Source organism: Chiroxiphia lanceolata, chromosome 1, assembly GCF_009829145.1.
Source record: "Chiroxiphia lanceolata isolate bChiLan1 chromosome 1, bChiLan1.pri, whole genome shotgun sequence".
NCBI lineage: Eukaryota > Metazoa > Chordata > Aves > Passeriformes > Pipridae > Chiroxiphia > Chiroxiphia lanceolata.
Genome location: NC_045637.1, coordinates 136,029,181 through 136,050,291, shown reverse-complemented (window position 1 = coordinate 136,050,291; position 21,111 = coordinate 136,029,181). Strand labels below are relative to the sequence as shown.

Sequence of the window (21,111 nt, the reverse complement as noted above, 5' to 3'; positions counted from 1 at the left end):
GTGCTGGTGTTAGGTTTTCCTTGCTTTTCAGTTTTCTTGACTGACCAAGTTCTGAGCAACCACTCTGTAAAGTTGTACCAGTACAGCTGCGAGAAGGCAGTGACCATGCCCAGCAAGCACTGCCAAGAGAAATACGATAAGCCCAAAGATATCATGGTATCAGGCCCTTCCCAGACTGAAAGTCTTGCCTAATGGGAAGAGTCAGGAGTTTGATGGTAGAGATTCAGAAATAACCTTTCAAAAATCCTCAAAAAACAGACTGTTTCACTGCTTGTTACTCAGAGTACTGCTTTTACCTCCACTGGTGTCACACTAGGAGTGAAAAACAAAATAAAACAAAAAACCCCCACCAAAACAATGAAAAAGACAACATTTTAAAATGTGGAGCATACCATCATTTGGTGTAGGTCAGGCATGTTACAAGTGAAATCGGTGAAGACTGTTCATAAACACAGCAGGGACTGAAGTCAGTCAGGGGGAGATTTCAGGGGGAAGAATAATGACCTGTAGAAATCAAGATCTTCTCCACAGTTTTATTTTACTTTTCGTTCTGAGTCAGATGAGAGAATTTTTGCTGAAGCTTTTCTTTTATCACTGAATCCTGACAACTGAGACATTTTTATAATTACTTCCTGCATTTACATTATCCTTTATACGGCAGCCTAAATATTAAGTTTCTCCTAACAAATTGCAGGTACTATAATTAAGAGTGGAAAACTTTGAAAACTCATAGTTACAGGTCTTTTAAGCAAGTATATATTTGGAATATTAATTTATTTCCCTCCTTTCTACTGAAGAAAGGTGTAACAATGTAACAATTTTACGTTTCTTCTTTTCCTTGGTGCTGAGTATTCTATCAGGGTCTGGCCTGGAGGTAAGAGAGTATCCATTTCTCTTAAGGTTTGCAAAATATTTAAAAATTCAGACTTTGCTACTGGGAACGCATGCCTTAGGTGGCCCAAGAGAGTTAGCTCTGTATTTACAACAGCATTCAAGAGGACTGTAAGAAGCAGAATGACGGAAAGGTCTGAAAAGAAGTAGCACTTACAGCCCTCATACTTCCTGGGTTATTCAGTGCCTCTCAGTGAGATTAGTTTAAAGCAGTGGTAGGGTACAGTCAGTACTATGACAACATTCAATCATCCATCTCTTATCGACATGTTCTGTTAGTCACGTCTTTGTCCTGAAGGCAGACAAAAGATCACATCTCTGTCTAGATACTACTTGCCCCATAGCACATCCTAGGGTGGCAGAGGTCATTGCAATTTTTTTTACCTTGTTTCAGTGTTTGTTACAATATCACATTTAAAACTATTAAACCAGAGGAAAGTTAAGTTTACCAGTGAAACACTTCACAGAGTGTTAGACATTAAGCTTGGTGGCCTTATGCGATTACAAGAATATTAAGGTTACACGGGAAAGTAGCGGGAAAACAGAAGGATCAGAAAGAGATGGGTCAAGCACTCTTGTTGACTTTCACTCCTATTATGGAAGTCTTTACACTTAGGACTACGAGACTTACATACTTGTGATCTATCCATGTACTTTAAAAGAAATGCTTTCTCCTAGTGACATTAATTTGCATCATGTTTGCTCACAGAAGAAAGAAATTTCTCTATCTTGAAGTCTTGAAGCTGTCTGGTCTAGCAACCTGCATGGAATTTACAGGGAGGTGCACATTCTATAGGGGGAAGTGTGATGGATGAAAAGACGGAATGGGAGAGATATGTGGCCTGGAAAAGTATTAATGGAGTCTGAATGGACTTTCTACTCACTGAATAATCCACCCAGTAGACTGGCAGTTTTTCCCCAGTTTGCTGTTGTGTGCTTATGAACCCTTGTACACCCCGGTTTATTGTCAAAATGTATAGATCCTGCTGTACCTCCATATTGTCCCTATTTCTCTCTCAGGCTTCCCCTTTGAAAGCTGATTATCTCTTCTTCTCCCCTGTTTTCCCATGCCTCTGTTACTGATTAGCTGTAGCTATCACAGTGCAGAGAAAGCTACCATTAATCAGCTCCCTCTGATACCCGAGAGTTCCACCCATCTTTCCCCGTCCCCCTACCACATCTTTCCCTAAACTGTCAATCTCTTGCACCTCCCTGGCTTAGCATCCACCCCTCAAACTGCGGTTTTTTAAACCCTTGTTTCCCTTGAATAAACTGGCATTGCATCATGAGAACCTCAACTGCGTCCGAACCCTAGCTGCAGTGCCTGGTCCCAATTTCCCCTATCCCTATGGACCGAGGCAGGGAAGAGTTTGAAGAAAGTAATAAGAAATCATTATGTTTGCATAGAGTTCATATGCTAGGGGTCCCTCATCTTCTATGGATACATCTTTTGTAGCAGAGTCAGTTAACATATATGCAACCGTCTATTCAGTTTGTCAAGCTCTGACTTTCAAAGTAAAAGATTTCTTAGATGGCCTAAACTAGTAAGAAATGTACAGAGACAAGGTATACCAAAATTTCCATAAACACAAATTATAAGTCTCTCTTACTCTGCTCAGAAGTCGTTCTTGTCTTCATCCACCATCTTTGTTTTTAAGTGATCGTTAGTGAAGGTAACAGTTTCTTCATTCTGTGATTTAATCATTTGACCCCTCCTTAAATTCCTTTCTTTCCTATTCCATAAAAGTATTCCTCTGATTTTTTTTTTTTTTAGTGAGATCTCAAGGACTCAGTGATAACAAGTGTAAAACAAGATATTGTTCAACATGTGTAACAGTAAATAAATCTGGCTTTCAATGTAGATCTTATGTAAGTGCTGAAATTCAGCAGAACACAGCAAGACTCCCCTGCCAATAGTTTCAAGAGCTCAGGCTAATTTGGAAAATTATCCCATGGAAAACCTTTTAGTTGGCAGCTACAGTGTCATTAAAATCTTGATACTTACCCTTTGAAAATAATTAATTTTACCTCTATACTGAAAGTATTCCCTATATAGAGACATTCCTGTGCCAGTGTAATAATCCTAATTAATTTCAGAGGGAAATTCACAACATTTTAATGGATATAAAATTTTCAACATAAGCAACTGACCTATATTTGCACACTTGTCTTTGTTAATAGCTTAATATTTCAAATATCTTTTAAACCGTAGTTGGCAAAGAATGGGCATTCATAAAGAATCTTCACTGTATTTCCCTCTTCAAAGCATTCAAAAGAACACAGTCAACTGAATGTACTAAACGGGAATTAACAGTGAGGGAAAGATTAGATGTGTTAAGAAAAGTTGGAGACCTATCAAATAGTTAAGCCCATCTTAAATCTGGTAGTGTTACAAGTAATGTCTCATGCTGTGAATTACACATTTCACAGTAGTAGTTGTCTATTGTTGGAATGTTTGAAAGTGGATCAAATATTAATCAGCTGAACTTTCTTGTACAGAAAGTTTAAGCCCTGCTTAATTAGTTGCTGGACATACCTTAGTTTTTAAAGTGTTAATTCATCTATATATCTTCTACAAATTTTTTGAGAATGTCTAATTAAGCACGTAAATGGACTTATAAAATACCTTTTACTCATTATTTTTCTTTAGGATTGAAAACTAAATCTGATTAGAAAACAAACAACTCCATTTTATTAAAGATTTCTGATTTCCTTCCAAATCTCAGCAATGAGAAAAGCAAACAAACAACAACCACAGAATCACATAAAATCACACAGAATCAACCAGGTTGGAAAAGACCTCTGAGATCATCAAGTCCAACTCATGACCCAGCACCACCCTGTCAACTAGACCATGACACTAAGTGCCACATCCAGTCTCTTCTTAAATACCTCCAGGGACAGTGACTCTGCCACCTCCCTGGGCAAACTATTCCAATGTCTGATCACCTTCTCTGTAAAGAATTTCTTTCTAATGTCTAACCTAAACCACCCCTGGCATAACTTAAGACTATGCCCTCTTGTCCTACTGCTGGTTGCCTGGGAGAAGAGACCAACGCCCATCTGGCTACAACCTCCTTTCAGGTGGTTGTAGAGAGTGATGAGGCCTCCCCTGAGCCTCCTCTTCTCCAACCTCAACAGCCTCACCTCCCTCAGCTGCTCCTGTGTTCCAGTCCCTTCACCAGCCTCACTGCCCTTCTTTGGACACTCTCCAGCACCTGAATATCCTTCCTGAACTGAGGGCCCCAAAACTGGACACAACACTCAAGGTGTGACCTAACTAACGCTGAGTGAAGGGGCGGAATCACTTCCCTGGTCCTGTTGGCCACACCCTTCTGAATACAAGCCAGGATGCCATTGGCTTTCTTGGCCACCTGGGCACACTGCTGGCTCAAGTTCAGCTTCCTGTCAAAGAGATGAAAATTTCAGTTTCCTTAGAGTTATATGTGTCCCAATGATTAGCACACCATATTAAATTTTGAAATTCAGAAAGCAACCGCCTCCACACGCATTTTCGTTTTTCCTGAATATATATGTCCATAAACACTGTGCAGTATCTACAGAGCAAATCAGAGCCCCATAGACGTGTTGGACTTATTACACATTGAAAGTGTTATTCTTCAGCTCTCCAACACCATCTGCCCAAGATGTGCCAGATTAGTGACCTGTTATTGGACCAGATGGGTTTCTGTACAGAGAAAAAAACCAAAATAGTGGTCAAGAAAACCCCGTAGGGAACAAGATGACATTCAAAAGTAGCACTGTCTTGACCAAAGAGGAAGGACTGTGTGATACTAGACATATCAGGAAAATGGCTTCAGTTTGCATTTGCCACATCCTCTGCATCCTTTATCAGGGTAGTGGGGGGGGGGGAGATCACTCTCTTCTCTATCTTCTTTCCCCCAAGAGCATAGATAACCAGCTGACAGAAGTTTTGCCAAAGTTAAGGTATTTGCAGGAGATTTTTAATTTCAGATTAGCTAGGATTTCCCAGTTAAAAAACACTTCCTCAGAAGATTTCTGAGAAAGTTTTTAGTTAAGAAGGAGTTAAATTCTTTTAATTCCTAAAAGCCGTATTTATGAGAAAATGCTTATGTTTTTGTCACTTTTTTTCCTTGTACTATGTCATCAGAATATAGTACTGGTATTTTAATGCCTTATATATTTGACACAAGATGGTTGTAAACTGAAATACTATGACCTTTCCATCATGCTTATGTTCATTTTATGTTGATTCCTATTAATTCTTGTTTACAGTGTCAGAAACCAAATGATACGAAAGTTGTGGTAAAAATTTAAGTAGGTATAAACAGAAAACTTTTCATATTTTCTAGCATTGGCTACAAAAGTTGCATTAAGAATATTCATAAGCATTCAAATTTCATTATAACAGTATTCCAAAGGAAACAGGCAGAGATACAAGAACAGTTTAATCTTTATGTGTCCATATAGAGTCCAATCTAACTTCAATATGTTAAGTGTAAAATGGGAAAGCTGTACCTATGGCATTGTTTATTTGAAATGTGACTTTAAAGTGGGAAACTGCTAAAAGGTTGATAGAAGTAATTTAGAAATATTACAGAAAGTGTTATAGAAATAAATAAATAAATAAATATATAAATAAATAAAAGCCTTCTGTAAAAAGAAAAACAAACACTAACACTTTCTTCAACACTATATCTTCCTGTAGAAATCACAAAAAATGCTAAAAAAATTCAGAAGTGAAAAAGACCTTAATGTTCAAGCATTCCTTCTAGAAGAAATTTATCACTTCCTTTATGTTTTCTTTAACAGCTACTCAATGCACTGCCCATTATGCCCATTGGTTTAGTCAGAAGGCAATATGTGATATAAGGAGAGAGTAGTCCATGATGGGCAGTGCCAAGGTTTTACTTAAGATGTGTAGTGACTGTGAATCTGAAAGGATAAAGCAAAGCGCATCTCTAGGAAACACGAGAAGATTTATAATGAGAAAGAAGGAGAATAAGAAAAAAATAACTTGTTTCTTTCATATCTATGGTTGTTAGATATTCGGTGTCTGCACCAGAAATAGTTTGATTACTTATCCTCCTGTAGATAATACAGGATGGCCTATTATAGATCATAGCATATGAACAAATCTTTCATAGACCCTGTCTTGCAGGGTTTGACACATAACATATTAATAGGCTCCAAAAAGGTTCTTCCCTGAATAAAAATTTTTGTAAGTATATTATTTCAGAAAAAGAATCTATATTTTAAATTAAAATAGTTTAAAGCATGTGACTTTCACTCAGTAAGGTAAAAATGTGAGCATAAGTTGTCTGTGTGGCTGAAGACTCTCTGAGAAAGTATTGACCCAAAACTGATCCAGATGATGACCACCATCAACTACTCTACCAAATTAATTACAAAGAGCTTTTACAGGAGAAGTCAGCTTGAAAAGAAATGTAAGAGTAGGATGAAAATTTGTAATAGAGGAGATTTATAATGGAGTGGAAAGAGCAGCAGCCAAACCCTGGTTATGACATGCCAGAAATCATCTTGCTGACCACAACCACTGCACAGACCAGACAGCAGCACCCCCACTGCATGCTGCCAATAACCAGCAGCCAGCTGGTGGGCTGACGGTTTGGGGTGCTACAAGGAGGGTTGATTTCTCATGGCGTGTTTAACAGATTGTAGGCAGTGGTATGTGTACACATAAAGCTGGGGCAGCATGTCTTCCAAACTTGCTTTCCCATAAGGGGCAACACATGTTTCTCTGGATGGAGAGGTACTGAAACTTTTGGGAATTACTCATAGAAGGGTGTTTAGGAATGTGTACCTGTTTATTAATGTTTTGTATTTTGATTGATCTGTTGGATTGATGCTGTTGATCCTGCATGTCTACTTCACTGATTGTCAGCTAATTACATGTCATTAATAAATCAGTACACTGCTTCAATATTGTGAACTGAGAGTTTTACCCTCTGACAATCCATTTGTGGTGGCTAAGCTCACATATTCTAAGACAAATTCACATATTTGAAAAATTGTACTCACGTAGTATGATCAGTTAATGGGCTGTGTTGCTCTTGCTCAGGGTAGAGATTTGCCCCTCTTCCAAGTTTCCACTTGAATATGTTTGTGGTATGTATGGAATAACTTCCTGACATCTGTTCAGAGGCTGGTTGATGCCATCCACAGAGGTTTTTATCTTCAAAGTCACAGACTTCCATAACTTTAGAGATGAACAGTTAATACTTCATGTTTATATAAAGATTGAAAACCATTAGCTGATGGTACAATAGAGTAAGCAACATGGAAACACAAAGGATTCAATTTATAGTAACCATGAATACTTGCACAGTATTAATATGCATAGTTTTATCTCTATAGATAAAACATCAATTTTCTATGTTTTCTATTAGGCAGATTCTAATTTTGGCAATATATCAATTCATTTGCACTTCAATATCTACCTTCATATGTGTTCTGAACAGCTTTCAGGTCATTCTAAAAATCTGTCCTATGATATACGTGGAAAGGTGTGTAAAATTCATCAACTGCAAATCTGTGAGCTGCTGTGGGGCTCCTTCTTCAGTCCTGTAGACTGGTGGCATTAGCAAATCATTGCATGTTGTGTACAAAGTCCATGACCAAAACTCTAAAAAACCCCTGAATATTTCAGACAGCTATTTGGCACTAGTGTCAAATACTGAATTGTTATCTTATTAAATAAATATTCAGCTGCTCATCACTGAAGTTGTGGTTCCGGAATAACTGGGCAAGAAAAGTAAGTTCAGTACTGACCTTCCTTAGGGGAAAGAAACCCACATATTTTCCATTTCCTCTGTGAATACTAATTCTCCAGTACATCTTCTTGAGTATTTTACAGAAACTTTGTCTACATAATCCAAATTGAGTCTAGTCACTCTCTAGAACTTTGGAACAAATTATAATACTGAAGTCTAAGTGAGTGCTTGTGAGAATTATGCAAGGGAAATGAGAGTTTATTTTAACACATGAAGCTTAAATGTTTCATCAAGAAATTACAGTTTGTTAGGAGAATGTGCCTGATGTTTCTTTCCTTGGAGGGTAAAAATGGTAGAGTAAGGAGAGAGGAAGTTTTGATTTAAAGCTTGTATATCCTCAGTAAGGAAGCAAACTGAAGCCAGTGTAATCTCAAGAGTTGCCCATATAAAGATTTGTGATGTTTCCTGAGAATGAAAAGTGGTATAGCATTAAGAGTTTATTCCCCTTTTTGAGGTGTTTTGTAAACATTATGTTTCAAGTACCTGTGACAAAGATAACACCTATCTGAGAATATTTTTCTGTTTCAGTCAGGACATACTTAACTCCTATTCCAGTATTTTCATTTGAAGGATAAATTGCCATCTTAATGATGGGAGACATCACACAAAGCAAATCTGTAAAGGTGTATTCTACACAGTATTTATCTTGCTCAGGTGGAAAGGATGTTTTGTAAGATAATGCAAATTTCTGAGGGGAAAAATAAAAGTTCTATTCAGAGGGTTCTGTTCTATTTTTCAGGGCAAGATTTCAGTGTTTGGTGTGTTTTCACACTACAGGAAACTACCCAGTGACATTTATATATCAGATTCATTTTTCCAGTTATTCCCACGTAAGAAATAGACATAGTGAGTCTAGTATTCCTTCTCCTCGCTGAGCCCTCAGCCCTGAGACAGATAATTGAGTTCCCTACACCAAGTGTAATGAATTCAGTTTTGATCTTCAGTGACCATAATTTTGCTTGCCGAGGCTGAGGAGGTCACTCTCTGATGTTTGTCCCCCTCATTAATGGGTTTCCCTAAAGCAGTACTTTCAAGTACTGTGCTTTGAGGCAAAAGAAAGTCATTAACAGCTTCTTCTAAAATGCTATAGTGTGAATTGCTGCAACTCAGAAGCAATCAACAACTGCCTTAGACCTTTATGGACAACATATGGGGACCTTGTCCACAGTCTCACTTCCAATGTTCCCATCTGACTACCAGAGCTTTACAGGCTGTAACTCACTTCTTAGTGGAATAGGCTGAATTTCACAATCATTGCTGCTACTGCAACTACTTTGTATGAAAAAAAAATACCCTAACAAGAAAACAAAACCCATATTTATTAAAGTAGGTAAGAAGTGGATCCCATTCTCCCAGATGTCCATCTGAAAAATGAGACAGTAAACTTATTCTCTCTTCCAGTCTGGACCAGTGAACATTTTAAGAAACAATGCTGACTTAAAATTGTCATGTACCCATCGTTAGGCAACTGAGGATTCCTTCCCCTGTCACATTTCACTAGTAACTTGAAATGTCAAGTCTGAATCGCAAGGCAGAAAGTGCATAACATTGCAGATTCCCATGTTAAGAGCAAAATGCAATTATTTTTTTCTGGGGAAAATCATGTTAAAAATACCAAATTCCAAAGGTAAACAAATAGCAGCTAAAGCAAAGTGTTTATCAGCCAGAAACTAGTAAGATAACAAAGTACAAGGTTTCATACACTTACCACAATCTGATTCATCAGACTGATCAGAGCAGTTAGGTCTGAAATCACACTTCTGGGTCATGTGGATGCAGCGACCAGAGGCTCTACAGACAAACTCCTTCTCTGTGCAGTTGTTCATGGGGAGTGTGGCAGGAACTGAAGTTCCTGAAGTAGTTGTAGAGATAGTGGGCAAGTTTCCTTTGAAAAACAAAGCAACAGAATGTTGAGTGCCCGGGATAAAGGCGTTCTAGCTTCATAATGATTTCTCCCCTTGCCACTCCCACCCTTTGTCAAGGGTATAGATTTACTGGAAACATGCCTGGACAGTCGAGTTGAATGACTTAAATGCTGCTCAGCAGGAGCTAAATTGAACATTTCCTCAGTGGAAAGCACTAGTTTTGTCATGCCAGCCAACCACGATCCATACAGTTTTCGATACTTGCAGGAATTTATTTACACCTCTCGCCTGCCTTTCAAATTTGGATTAACTGAGTGAGTCATTTCAAAAAATTGATGCCACTGAGACTGAAAAACAATCACAGAAACTTATTTTCCCTGTGAACCAAGGCTAACAGATTATTCTGATGATAATGGCTTTTTTTTTTAACATGTCGATTACTGCAAGTGACTGTGGAAATTACTATGTAACCTTCTTACCTTGTAAATTCATCACTGAAAAAAAATTCTTTTCTCATTAAAGAAATTATTCTGAGGTCATCACCTTGTTCCACCACCTCCTTTATGCTTCATTCAAACTCATTACCACTTCTTTCAAATCAATTGTCTTTTCTTTTCCTCTTATACTTTACTATGCACCTTTCTTCAGGCTTACTCTCATTGCTTGAAAACCTTTGCTATTATTGTCCATAAAAAGAATTTTCATTATAAAACTCCTTTTTAAAATTTAATCCTTAATGAAATTATAAGCTGTAGTGCACAATGCACCTGAGCAATACACCTGAGTTAATTAAAAAGTACATGTGACGACTTTTTATATTAAGTGTGTCTGAGACAGCAAGGATGGTTTTGCTGGTTTTTTTTTCTTGAAGCCTGGAGCACTAAGAATGATAATAAATTACACAAAAACAGGAGCCATCTCTATTTCAGAAGGTAGAAAGCAAATCTAAGATAAATAAATTACACTCCAATCAAATGAATGGTACTCCCATAATATCTTAAGATTCAAACAAAAGACTTGGGGGAAGAATCCTTTTGAAGGAAGAATTGTATGAATTAATATATTTATCTACAGCTCATAATAATAGCAAAGACCTTATTGGTTAAAAATTTTTAAATATAAATGCCACATTCAAGTCTCCTAATCCACTGGAATGGGAGAAGAAATTTGGAGTATTGTAACCTTTACTACACCTGAGAAGAAAGGAAGATCTGACACTTTCTCTATTATGAAACAATTAATTTTCTGTTGTTTATGAAATACCATTTTCCAGAGTAAGCATCATAACCTTTGGTTAGGGCATTCAAATAATGTACTGAAGTGGTACACTCAAAATTCAACATCTTTTATATCACTTAAGAGGGACTTTACCACCAAGCTATCAAACCCATCTCTTCCTAATCAGTTTTTGGTTACTTAAAGTGGAACAAGAGCAACTGGGCAGCTAGTAATTAATTCTAGGTTGCAGGGATATGGAAACCCTGCTTTTTCAACCTGATCCAACTTCTGTTAAATATGGTGGAATATGCCATATTTATTGTTTATTTTTTTAGGCTTTTCCCACAGTCTCTTTGACTGTTTTTTGGTTGTTGGGATATTTTTATGGCATGGAGGAAATAAAATAAAGGTAGGACCCTGGAGTGCCTCAAAAATTGCTTCAAAACTAAAAACATTTTAAAAATATACAGAACACAAAACCTGATTCCTGTCCACCATTTTACTTGAGTATTTTTGTTTTATCTTTCCATACAAAATGAACTTTTTTTTTCTTATTTATGAACTTTGAAACTCTGACCCTCTATACTTTTCAAATTTCTCTTTTGATTTACTCTCTCTCACAGCATCCTTCTGGACAAAATGTCCAGCAAACAGCTGGATAAACACATCATGGGCTGGGTAAGCAATTGGCTCACGGGTCAAGCACAGAGGGTAATAGTGAATGGGGCAACATCACACTGGAGACCTGTCACTAGTGGGGTTCTGCAGGGCTCCATCTTGGGCCCTGTGCTCTTCAACGTCTTCATAAATTACTTGGATGCAGGACTGGAAGGGATACTAAGCAAGTTTGTAGATGACACAAAACTCAGAGGAGCTGTTGACTCCCTTAAAGGCAGGGAGGCCCTGCAGAGAGACCTTGATAAATTAGAGGACTGGGCAATCACCAACCATAGGAAGTTCAACAAGGGAAAGTGCCGGATTCTGCCCCTGGGATGGGGCAAGCCTGGATGTTCAGATAGACTGGGGAATGAGATGCTGGAAAGCAGTGCTGTGAAAAGGGACCTGGGGGGTCCTGGCTGATGGCAATTTGAACATGAGTCGGCAGTGCCCTGGCGGCCAGGAGGGCCAACCGTGTCCTGGGGGCATCTGGCAAAGCATCACCAGCTGGTTGAAGGAGTAATTGTCCTGTTCTATTCTGCCCTGGTGCAGCCTCACCTTGAGCACTGTGTGCAGTTTTGGGCACTGCATTATAAATAAGATATTAGGTTACTGCAGAGTGTCCAAAGGAGGGCAATGAACGTGGTGAAAGGCCTTGAGGGGAAGCCATATGAGGAGTGGCTGAGGGCACTTGGTCTGTTCAGCCTGGACAACAGGAGACTTCATTGCAATCTACAACTTTTTCATGAGGGGAAGAGGAGGGTAGGACACTGTTCTCTTCTCTGTGGTGACAAGTGACCGGACTTGAGGGAACGGCTTGAGGTTGTGTCAGGGGAGGTTTAGGTTGGATATTAGAAAAAAATTCTTCACCTCTAGGCTGGTTGGGTACTGGAACAGGCTCCCCAGGGAAGTGGTCACAGCACCAAGCCTGACAGAGTTCAAGAAGCATTTGGACAACGCTCTCAGGCACATGATGTGACTCTTGGGGATGGTCCTGTGCAGGCCTAATGTACATTAATGTACATTATATAGTACATAATGTAGTTAATGTACATTAACTATTTAAAAAAACCGCTTTATATTCAAAATGTTATAATAAATGCTGTGCACTGTATAAATTTGGTAAAAAATGAGATCATTATCTGCAAAAGAAGTGCCATACACACTTCATATTCCTAGTATACATAGTTATATTAACAAGAAATTTTTGGAGTAGCAAAAATGCATCTGCACTAGGGTGTTTTAGAGTTAGTGCTAGGATGCTAATATTTAGACACTAGTCCTGTCATGACTTTACATCAACTAGCACACCACATATAACCCTGTAATGCCTGTTGCAGCTAACAGCAGTCCTCTTAATCCTTCTGTGATGAAGGATTTATGTCTGGTGTCTTGAAGTACGTGTATTTTGCAATATAATATTTTACAATTCTGTAGACATTGTACTACCCTTAGTAACAAGGATTTCTGAGAACAGGTTGCTTTATCATCTGAACTATTTGTGTGCTGTCATGTGAGAGCAATTGGCACAGTGAATACATGAATTATTGAGGGGAGGTGGAAGGTTGTATCCAAGTGAATAGGTTGAATGAAAGTTTAGGTTTTTTACACACAGTTAAATTTCTTTTTCCTTCTAGGAATCAAGATCTCACAGGGTTTGGAAGCTGCACATTTCTCGCTGAGGATCTGCTTTGGGCCTCACTCGCACAGCAGAAACTATTTTGTGCTGATGCCTGGATATGAGGGAAGCAGGGAAACAAGTCTGAATTTCCTTGTCAGGCATGAGTAACAGTTCGATCTGGGTTTTGCTTTTCTAGTAGCAATATTTAGAAATAACACCAATGAGTCAGCTCACAGCTAGGAGCCGTACAGTTCAACTCTTACCATTGTAAAGAGTGCAGCCTAGAAAAGACATGTCATCAAGTCCAATGTCTCCAGTGAAACCATCGCCTACAGTACCTTCCACCAAGATCTAGGGGAACAAGAATTACAAAAACATTTTATGGTATATAGTAGACTTCCACTACTCATTAAATATTTAACAGGAATTGATAGAGGAGTCATTTGCCATGTTTCACACTTAAAATGAAATTAAATTTATTCTAGGGGAAAAAATTCTATTTAGAGATACTTTACGAAAGAGACTAATTATTATCAGCTTTCACTGGTGGTTACATTAATCACAGTGAACTGTAACAGAATGATTGGTTTCACAATGGTGTAAATTCACTGAAACATCATTGTGATATAAAATGATGGCAAGACATTATCATAAGTGGCATATTATGATTAGCTCCTTTGGTACTTATTGCAATAACATTAATCATGCCTAAATATAGTAACATTTATTTGAATAAATTATGGACTCTTACACAAATACCAGTGTGATGAAAAGAATTAAGCAGGTTAGAGAAGAGCTATGGAACCTTTTAAAGATAAATTTTCTACTATTTCATTAGAGTTGTCAATGCTCTATTTGTTCACTTTCTCGTTATTGCCTACTGCCAAGGAATGGAAGAGGTTAGTGTTTGTGAAATATTCTTTGGAACACTAAATAAGCCTCTTTTCTTCTGACTGTTGCTGAATGGTAAATATCCAAGCAGGTGATTACGGAAAGATTACTAAGAATTGTCTTAGTTTAACTGATTAATAATCTCTATTCATAAAAATAAAAAAGCTTTCTCAAACCATGCAATTTGAAAAAAAGATAAATGGATGTTTTTGCCAATCCAGTGGAGTTCAAATGTTAAAGTTATTTCCTTGCTGTTTTTTAAAATACTTCTGTCACATACTATATACATACATTCAAGCTTCCAGCTTATTCTGAAATGCTGCGTAAAATTTCTAATGTATTTTTTACAGTTTGTTCCTCAGTTCAACAGAAAATTCCTGCCCAGGAATAAAGATAAATAGCCGCAAAAATATGGCAGTCCTGCTTCACAATACTGTCAGTTCTAATTTTTTTTTGCAATTTAATTATTTGCAATTTTTCTGCTATTCTGAAATTGCATGTGAATAGCAGATTTATTACTGATGCTGACATCACCAGAGTAAATAAAAATGATTGCACATCATTTATACTTGATGTCCATTAGATAAAAAAAATGGGTATGCTAAAAGAAGACAGGTATATGTCCCCTACTGTGGATATGCTTAAGACAGGTTATTTTAACATAAAATATATCTAATGTGAATGACAACAGTGAATGACACAATTGCCTCTTATTGCTCTCATCTCAGTATAGAGTTCTTATTTTTACCTCAGAATACTCATAAATATTCTTTACAATATTATCCCAGTCTTTGTTTCCTGTTTAGATTAAAGTGTGGGCAATGCTACAGTACTGGTACCAATACCAATAAAATGATTAGAAACAGGACAAACCAAGACATCTGCTATTTGGAAATGCCATGCAAGAAAATTTATTATTCCAAAATTACTCCTTCCAGTGTAATTTTGACTGGCAAACACACAGTAGTTTATATATAACTTTGAATTTGTTTTCAAAGCATGAAATATTAACTACTAGTAATCGATTACTTATTAATTAAATTCAGACAAAGAGAAAGAGGCTTTGTTTACTCACACAATTATTACTAAGACAAATCCAGGTGCCCTCAAAACTACACCAATTTTCTTCCCTTGAGAAAGTTGCACTCATGGAATTTAGGCAGGAATATATTATAAGGAGATTAAAATTATCCAAAGCTAGAAGTGGCAGGACACAGTTCTGTAGGGGTAATTGAATTCAGAATACCTCTGTACTGTTAAGATGATGATTTTGATTGCATTGTTTAAAATCTCCCCACCCAAAATAATTTTTTAATTTATTTATGTAGCTGGGGAGTCTGATGCTCATTAGCAACACAGGAAATATAACAGAGATGTAGGTAGAGACTTGAAAATAAGACCAATTTATGAGTTAATACCTCAATATAGAATATAGTCTCTCTGCACCTGTGGTTAAACACTGACCACTTAAATTAATTTGCCAGCTGTAATTCTGCAAATTTCATAAGCTATTATTAAACAATCTCCAGGGAATTCATCCACCATGAAGCTCATTTCACATCTCATTTATTATTTGAATAAGAATAAATAGTTCCCAATTTCTCTTTTTCAGAACTCTAGAGATCCAGTCTCAATGAAAACTATAAAGGTATCAAAAGGTATTCTACATTAAAAAAAGAGGGGGAAAAAATCTCCATGAAAAGCAAACTGTATTAGAATGACAGTCCATATATATAAAAGGAATGATCCCTTACGATTTTGAACAAAATAGGCTTTTAAGAGTGAAGTAACCCTTCCACAAGTGTTAATAAAGAAATTACAATGGGTAATATTGTTCTGTACAAATGTCCAATTTTTACAGCAGTACTAATTTCTGTCACTAGGCAGCTCCCACTGAAGGTTAGCAAAATAAAATCTTAATTTCCATACAAGCATAGCTTAAGCTAAAATTGAATTAATTTCAAAAACTGTGAGGTATTAAAATTTCTAAAGATTTCTGAATGACTAGGAAATGGTGATATTAGTTCTAATGTATTTAACCAGTGATTTAGTTGAACAATATCTTGGGATTGTCACAGGAAGTGTCAACAGTTTTACTTAATGATTTTATTAGTTGCTTGAGCATGGTAATTTGGATTAGGTTTGCTATGGTTATTTCTAGCAAGAAGTTGTTTGATTTGGTTTGAAGAAGAAAGAACAACCAGACAAGTGGATAATAGCACAAATAACTGACAAAGCATTTTGCCTTCAAAAACTTTTGTTGTAACTTACTGAAAGCAAATGCAAGATTGAAAATAATATACATTTCACCCCATATCTCTGAAGTAAACTACTCTTACATGTTAATGCTAGGGATAAATAAAGAAAAATTTCCAATAAATTTTCATCAAGAAATGTAACAAATCCATTATGAGATGATAGAACTTCTGTAATTACAAAGGACAAGCCATAGAATCAAGCCTCAAAACTCCTTTTTATTAAGATATCTTCATTCAATGATCATGTCAAAATAAGTCTTTAATGTAGGAAGATTTTTTTCAAGAACATGTGAACATATTCTTATTCCTATAATAATATAAGTACATAAAAGAGGAAAACTATTTACCAAGCAAAGATGATTTTTTTTCAGAAAAATTGTGATTTAAAAAAAAAATGGAGACATTTAGTTTTAATTTTGACTTTTTTATCACTTATTAGTTCATGTCAAATAAGACTTGTTGATTTCTTTGATAACTGAGTAAGAACACAGCAATGTATTCCTCCCTATTTTTTTTTCCTCTACTTTCTCAGCTGCAAAGTAGTAGGCACTGTGGGACCTGAGACTATTTCCTAAATCTCTCATCTAGATATCCAGTAGTTGCATCCTGACTTTGTGGCATCGAACTTTTCCCCTGTATCTTCTGCAACATGGTTTCTCTTTGGAAAAAACCCCTGTGCGAACATGCAGAAGGGTCGTCACAGCATGTTCCAGCTTTCCCCCTTATGAGGGGAATGACTAGGCAGTCAGAGCTGTTATTCTTTGCATGGAACCCTTCTGCCACCAAAAGCAAGAACAAGTGGACCCAGACCATCATCTTTTGGAGAGATTATCAACATTGGGTCACCACGACATTTTAACGATACACTCAGAAAAGCTTGAGATCCCACTGCCTTTCTTCAAAGCCCATCAGCCCCTTTCTTTTGTAACAACCAAAAATGCTTTAGAAATTAATGTCTCAAGACTTCAAAAGTCAAAAAAAAGTCCTTTCACGAAGTTGCCCAAATGAGTTGTTACCGACATTCTTAAGGTTGAACACATCAAATACGAAAAATCTTGTGTCAAATATTTGATGTTTTACACTGTTTGGTTTTATAAGATACTGAAAAACACTAGTTCTAGTTCAGTAAAGCACTTCATCACACTTCACTATAAGTTTGTGAACTCCCATGTTGATTTATGATGTTTTTCAAAGCATTTCTCTAAAGTACAGAGATGAATCACAATTCTGTCCTGTTTCAGATTCTTCGGCAATGTTGGTGGGACTGCTGACAAGCATAATACAGTCTTTGCTGTATTAAGGCCACAAAATTTCATTCAAGAGAAAAGATCCTGTTTTCACTCTGTCATATTAGCACTGGAAGAATTATTGCAGAAGTATTATATTGTCAGTGGCTAAAAATTTCTGAGATTCTAGGTTTTTTACAAACATGTTTAGCCTGACCACTTGGGAAACATCTATATAGCAATTATAATTCTAAAGCTATATTTAATACAATTTAAGGTCATGGTTACTTTTTTCTTAATCTACAATAATATACAGAAGTCTTCTTTCTTTTCTCCCAAACACCTTTTCCCCCAGACTTTGTAAGTAAGTAAGTAAATGAGTAAATAAATAAATAACATGATTCTGGCTGAGTTACTATATCAAATTTCTGGGCCTTATGGTCCTGAAATATGTCTTACACTGACCAGCATGACTTGCTATGATCTGAATACTTCTGTCCCTCCCTTTTGTATATTGGAGCATGTCAAGATATCAAGGGCTGCATAAGGACATTTCCACATCTCTGTGCTGAGATAGAGAAGCCTGAATAAGGTTGAATGGACAAACATGTATCTGAGCTATGCAGTGTTACTGCTAAGGCAATTCTTCCATGCTGAGCTGAGGAGTGTCCTAAGAGCAGACACACATTGCTTTCTTTTCAGTGCTTATGAAAACATCTGTGGCAGCAACACAGTGAATTATCTGTTCAGCAGCAAGTGCTAGTGAGCAAGGGGATCACTATTAAATCTTTTGCCTAAAGAGGACCTTTCTTGATCCAAAGGATTTTTCCTGACTAAGTTACATGGAATTACTGTTCCTACATCCACACATACGGCCTTAACCTCCCAAAGTAAGAAAACAATAACACAGGGATATCACTGGGACATGTGACTTGACATGAAACCCTGTCTTCATTAAAGATAATGAGAGTTTTACTATATATTTCAGTGGAGTAGAATTTCTACATTGTTTCTAAATTCTGCTCTAAGTGTACTTAATAAAAAGAAAGGTTATTAAAAAAATATTTAAAAAGGACTCTGCTGGATATAAAGCATAGAACTATGGAAGGAAATTTAATTAAAAGTTAAATGAATTACAGCTTTCCTGTGATCTTCCTGTTACCTTTTCAAAGATGTCTTCTAGATCCAGTAAAAGAATGAGAAAAAAGTCACTAACATTTTCCTTCTCCTTGCAAAGTTATCCAAGTCTCATTTTCCTGTTCAGCAATAAATAATATAGTAACAGCAATAGGAAATTTGAAACACTACTCTTAATTTTCATGAAAGCAAAACTCTTATCTTACATGATTTCCCTCAAATTTAAATGGCTCAACAGTTTCTAAGTGGGTGGTGGGTTCTGAAAGGTGTTGAAAACCTCTCATTACTTCAGGTTTTCTATATTAAAAATGTGGGCAGTACTTGACAGTTCAGTGGTGTATAGAAAGGTTATTTTTACCTTGTGTGATTTCCTTTGAGCAGCCTGCATGTAAATAGGAAAAAAGGTAAACACTAACCCCTACCCCCTTTATCTTCTCCCCTCTGAAGTAAAAAAAAAGCAAGGAAATGACAGATGTGAAATTAAGAATATAATTTTCACTGGGAAAGGTATTATTAAAGATAGATTAGAAATTCTTATTCTCAGTCCCCTTTGTGCACACATTGTGACTTGATGACGTCATGACAAGTCTTCCATGACATCAATAAAACAATAGAAAAATAAATTATTTCTATTATTAGAGTGCTTTATAGCTTCATAATATTAAGTATTGTGATAGCACTGAATGAAAGGGCACTATCTTTCCCAAAGAACTGAACTAAACCCCTGAAATATTCTCTGAGGTTTGTAAAATATGTATTCCTGACTTCCCATGTGATTTCCTTATTTCCACAGTTTTCTGTGCTCTGAAATCCACTTGTCAAAAATGGCAATACTGATGTTTAGGAATGACTTTTTAAAAAACTCACACTACTTTTGGCCTTTCAAATATACTGCATTGCACCACAGATATTTTGGAGATGCAAACTCTCAGTATTTCATTTCATACTGTAGGTATTGAATAGTCTTCACTATCAAGACAAAATTCACTACCAACCACAAAGTCTTATGGTTGTTTTTCATTCTTTCCCTCAAGTGCCCTAGTTTCCTCGTTGCCCACTCTACATATACTGTTTCTCACATATATTGTGCACTGTTTAAGAAACCTGAGAATGAATTGTCCAAACTAGAGCCTACACAACAGATCAGAGAAAAAAAAGAATTGTTAGAAAAAGAGCTACTAAGATGCATCAAATATGGCTGGACATCCATGTATTTGAAGTAGTATTGGAGGACTAAGAGGCAACTGAAGCAAACTGTAACATTTAAAGGACAGAAAAAGAAAAAAAAAGAAAAAAAAGAAAAAAAGAAAAAAAAGAATTTCTAAATACTAATCTCAGCAGATTATTAGGGAAAGTAAAAAGGAGCAGAGCAGGCAAAGGAAGATAAAGAATGATAAATTGAAAATTGAAACTGAAACTATGGCTTGAGTGGAAAATCCATGATGACTAAATCTGTATGGAAATTGCTACCAGGAAAAGGATCAAAAGCAATAACAGAAAAATTATCACAAGTGGGTATTAGAGGTGTATTAAACATCTTAGCGAAGTCCTTGATAATTTTTTGATTTTAATGAAAAATACATATCTGACCAACTAAACATTAACAAACTCCTACTGGTATGTCTACACACTCTGAAAACGAGGCCCTGAAGAAGGAAGCAAAAAGACAATCAAATCAAGGCAGAAGGCTAACAACACTTGACAATAGTAAACCTGGTTCAATAAGGGCGAAAGTGATTGCAGAAAATCTGAAATCACAGTTAGAATATCAAAGAGTGAGCTTCCCAATGCACAGAAAGCTCTCTGCAGCACAATGCCTCACAGCATGAGGACAGATGCAGCAGTGGCTGGGTGTGTGTCAATGGCAGTGTGTGTCTCCCCGCAGACTGCTGCCACTTCCACAGTGACAACAAGCCCAGCATGTAGTGGTACCACCCAGACTCTATACCCAGCAGTGCATCACAGGTGGGAGGTTATAGTCTCCTTATTGTGCTACTAGCCCTTAACAGACTTTTCTTTCCATAATTTGCCAAGATACTTATTGATTCCATTCCATTCCATACTTCATCGCACCCAAAACATCCCTCACCAATGAATTGTACAACAGACCATCCTAAAATACTATTTCCTTTTGTTTTGACTGTTTTACTTTATGATTTCACAGAGTATCTTTCATTCTCTGTATTCAGAAAAATCACAACTGATCTTTATGCAGCTTCTCTGTGACACTATTGATTAGATGTTTCTCCATTGTATCTATTCATCTCCCTTTCTAAAAGGAACACTATTTACCTAAGTGTTCTAGAAAGGGTCAAACATTTCTACTTCTTTTTTTTTTCCATTTTAATGTTACAAATGTAAAGGCAAATACACAATTACTTTGTGTTTTTAGTACATATATAAGAAAGAACACAAAATCTACATAACAAGTTTCCTTCTAACCACACTGTGAGTAGTAAAGATAAGTCCTAGCTGTGTGTGCTGATATGCAACTCTAACAGACTGAACCATGGTCTCCTCACATTACTTTCCACACAGGAAGGAATACTTCTTCTTGGGACAAAAAAGAGT

The 21,111-nt window shown here is 36.7% G+C and overlaps 1 protein-coding gene across 1 annotated transcript in view; it reads right to left on the bottom strand.

Annotated features, from left to right (window-relative positions):
• Window positions 1–21,111, bottom strand: part of MALRD1 (MAM and LDL receptor class A domain containing 1) — a 238,601-nt gene that overhangs the window by 152,160 nt on the left and 65,330 nt on the right. The window contains exons 18-20 of the mRNA XM_032689585.1: window positions 13,292–13,379; window positions 9,376–9,552; window positions 6,916–7,093 (exon numbers count right to left, since the gene is read on the bottom strand). Coding sequence (XP_032545476.1) covers window positions 6,916–7,093; window positions 9,376–9,552; window positions 13,292–13,379 — 443 coding nt within the window. The remainder of the gene's footprint in view (window positions 1–6,915; window positions 7,094–9,375; window positions 9,553–13,291; window positions 13,380–21,111) is intronic.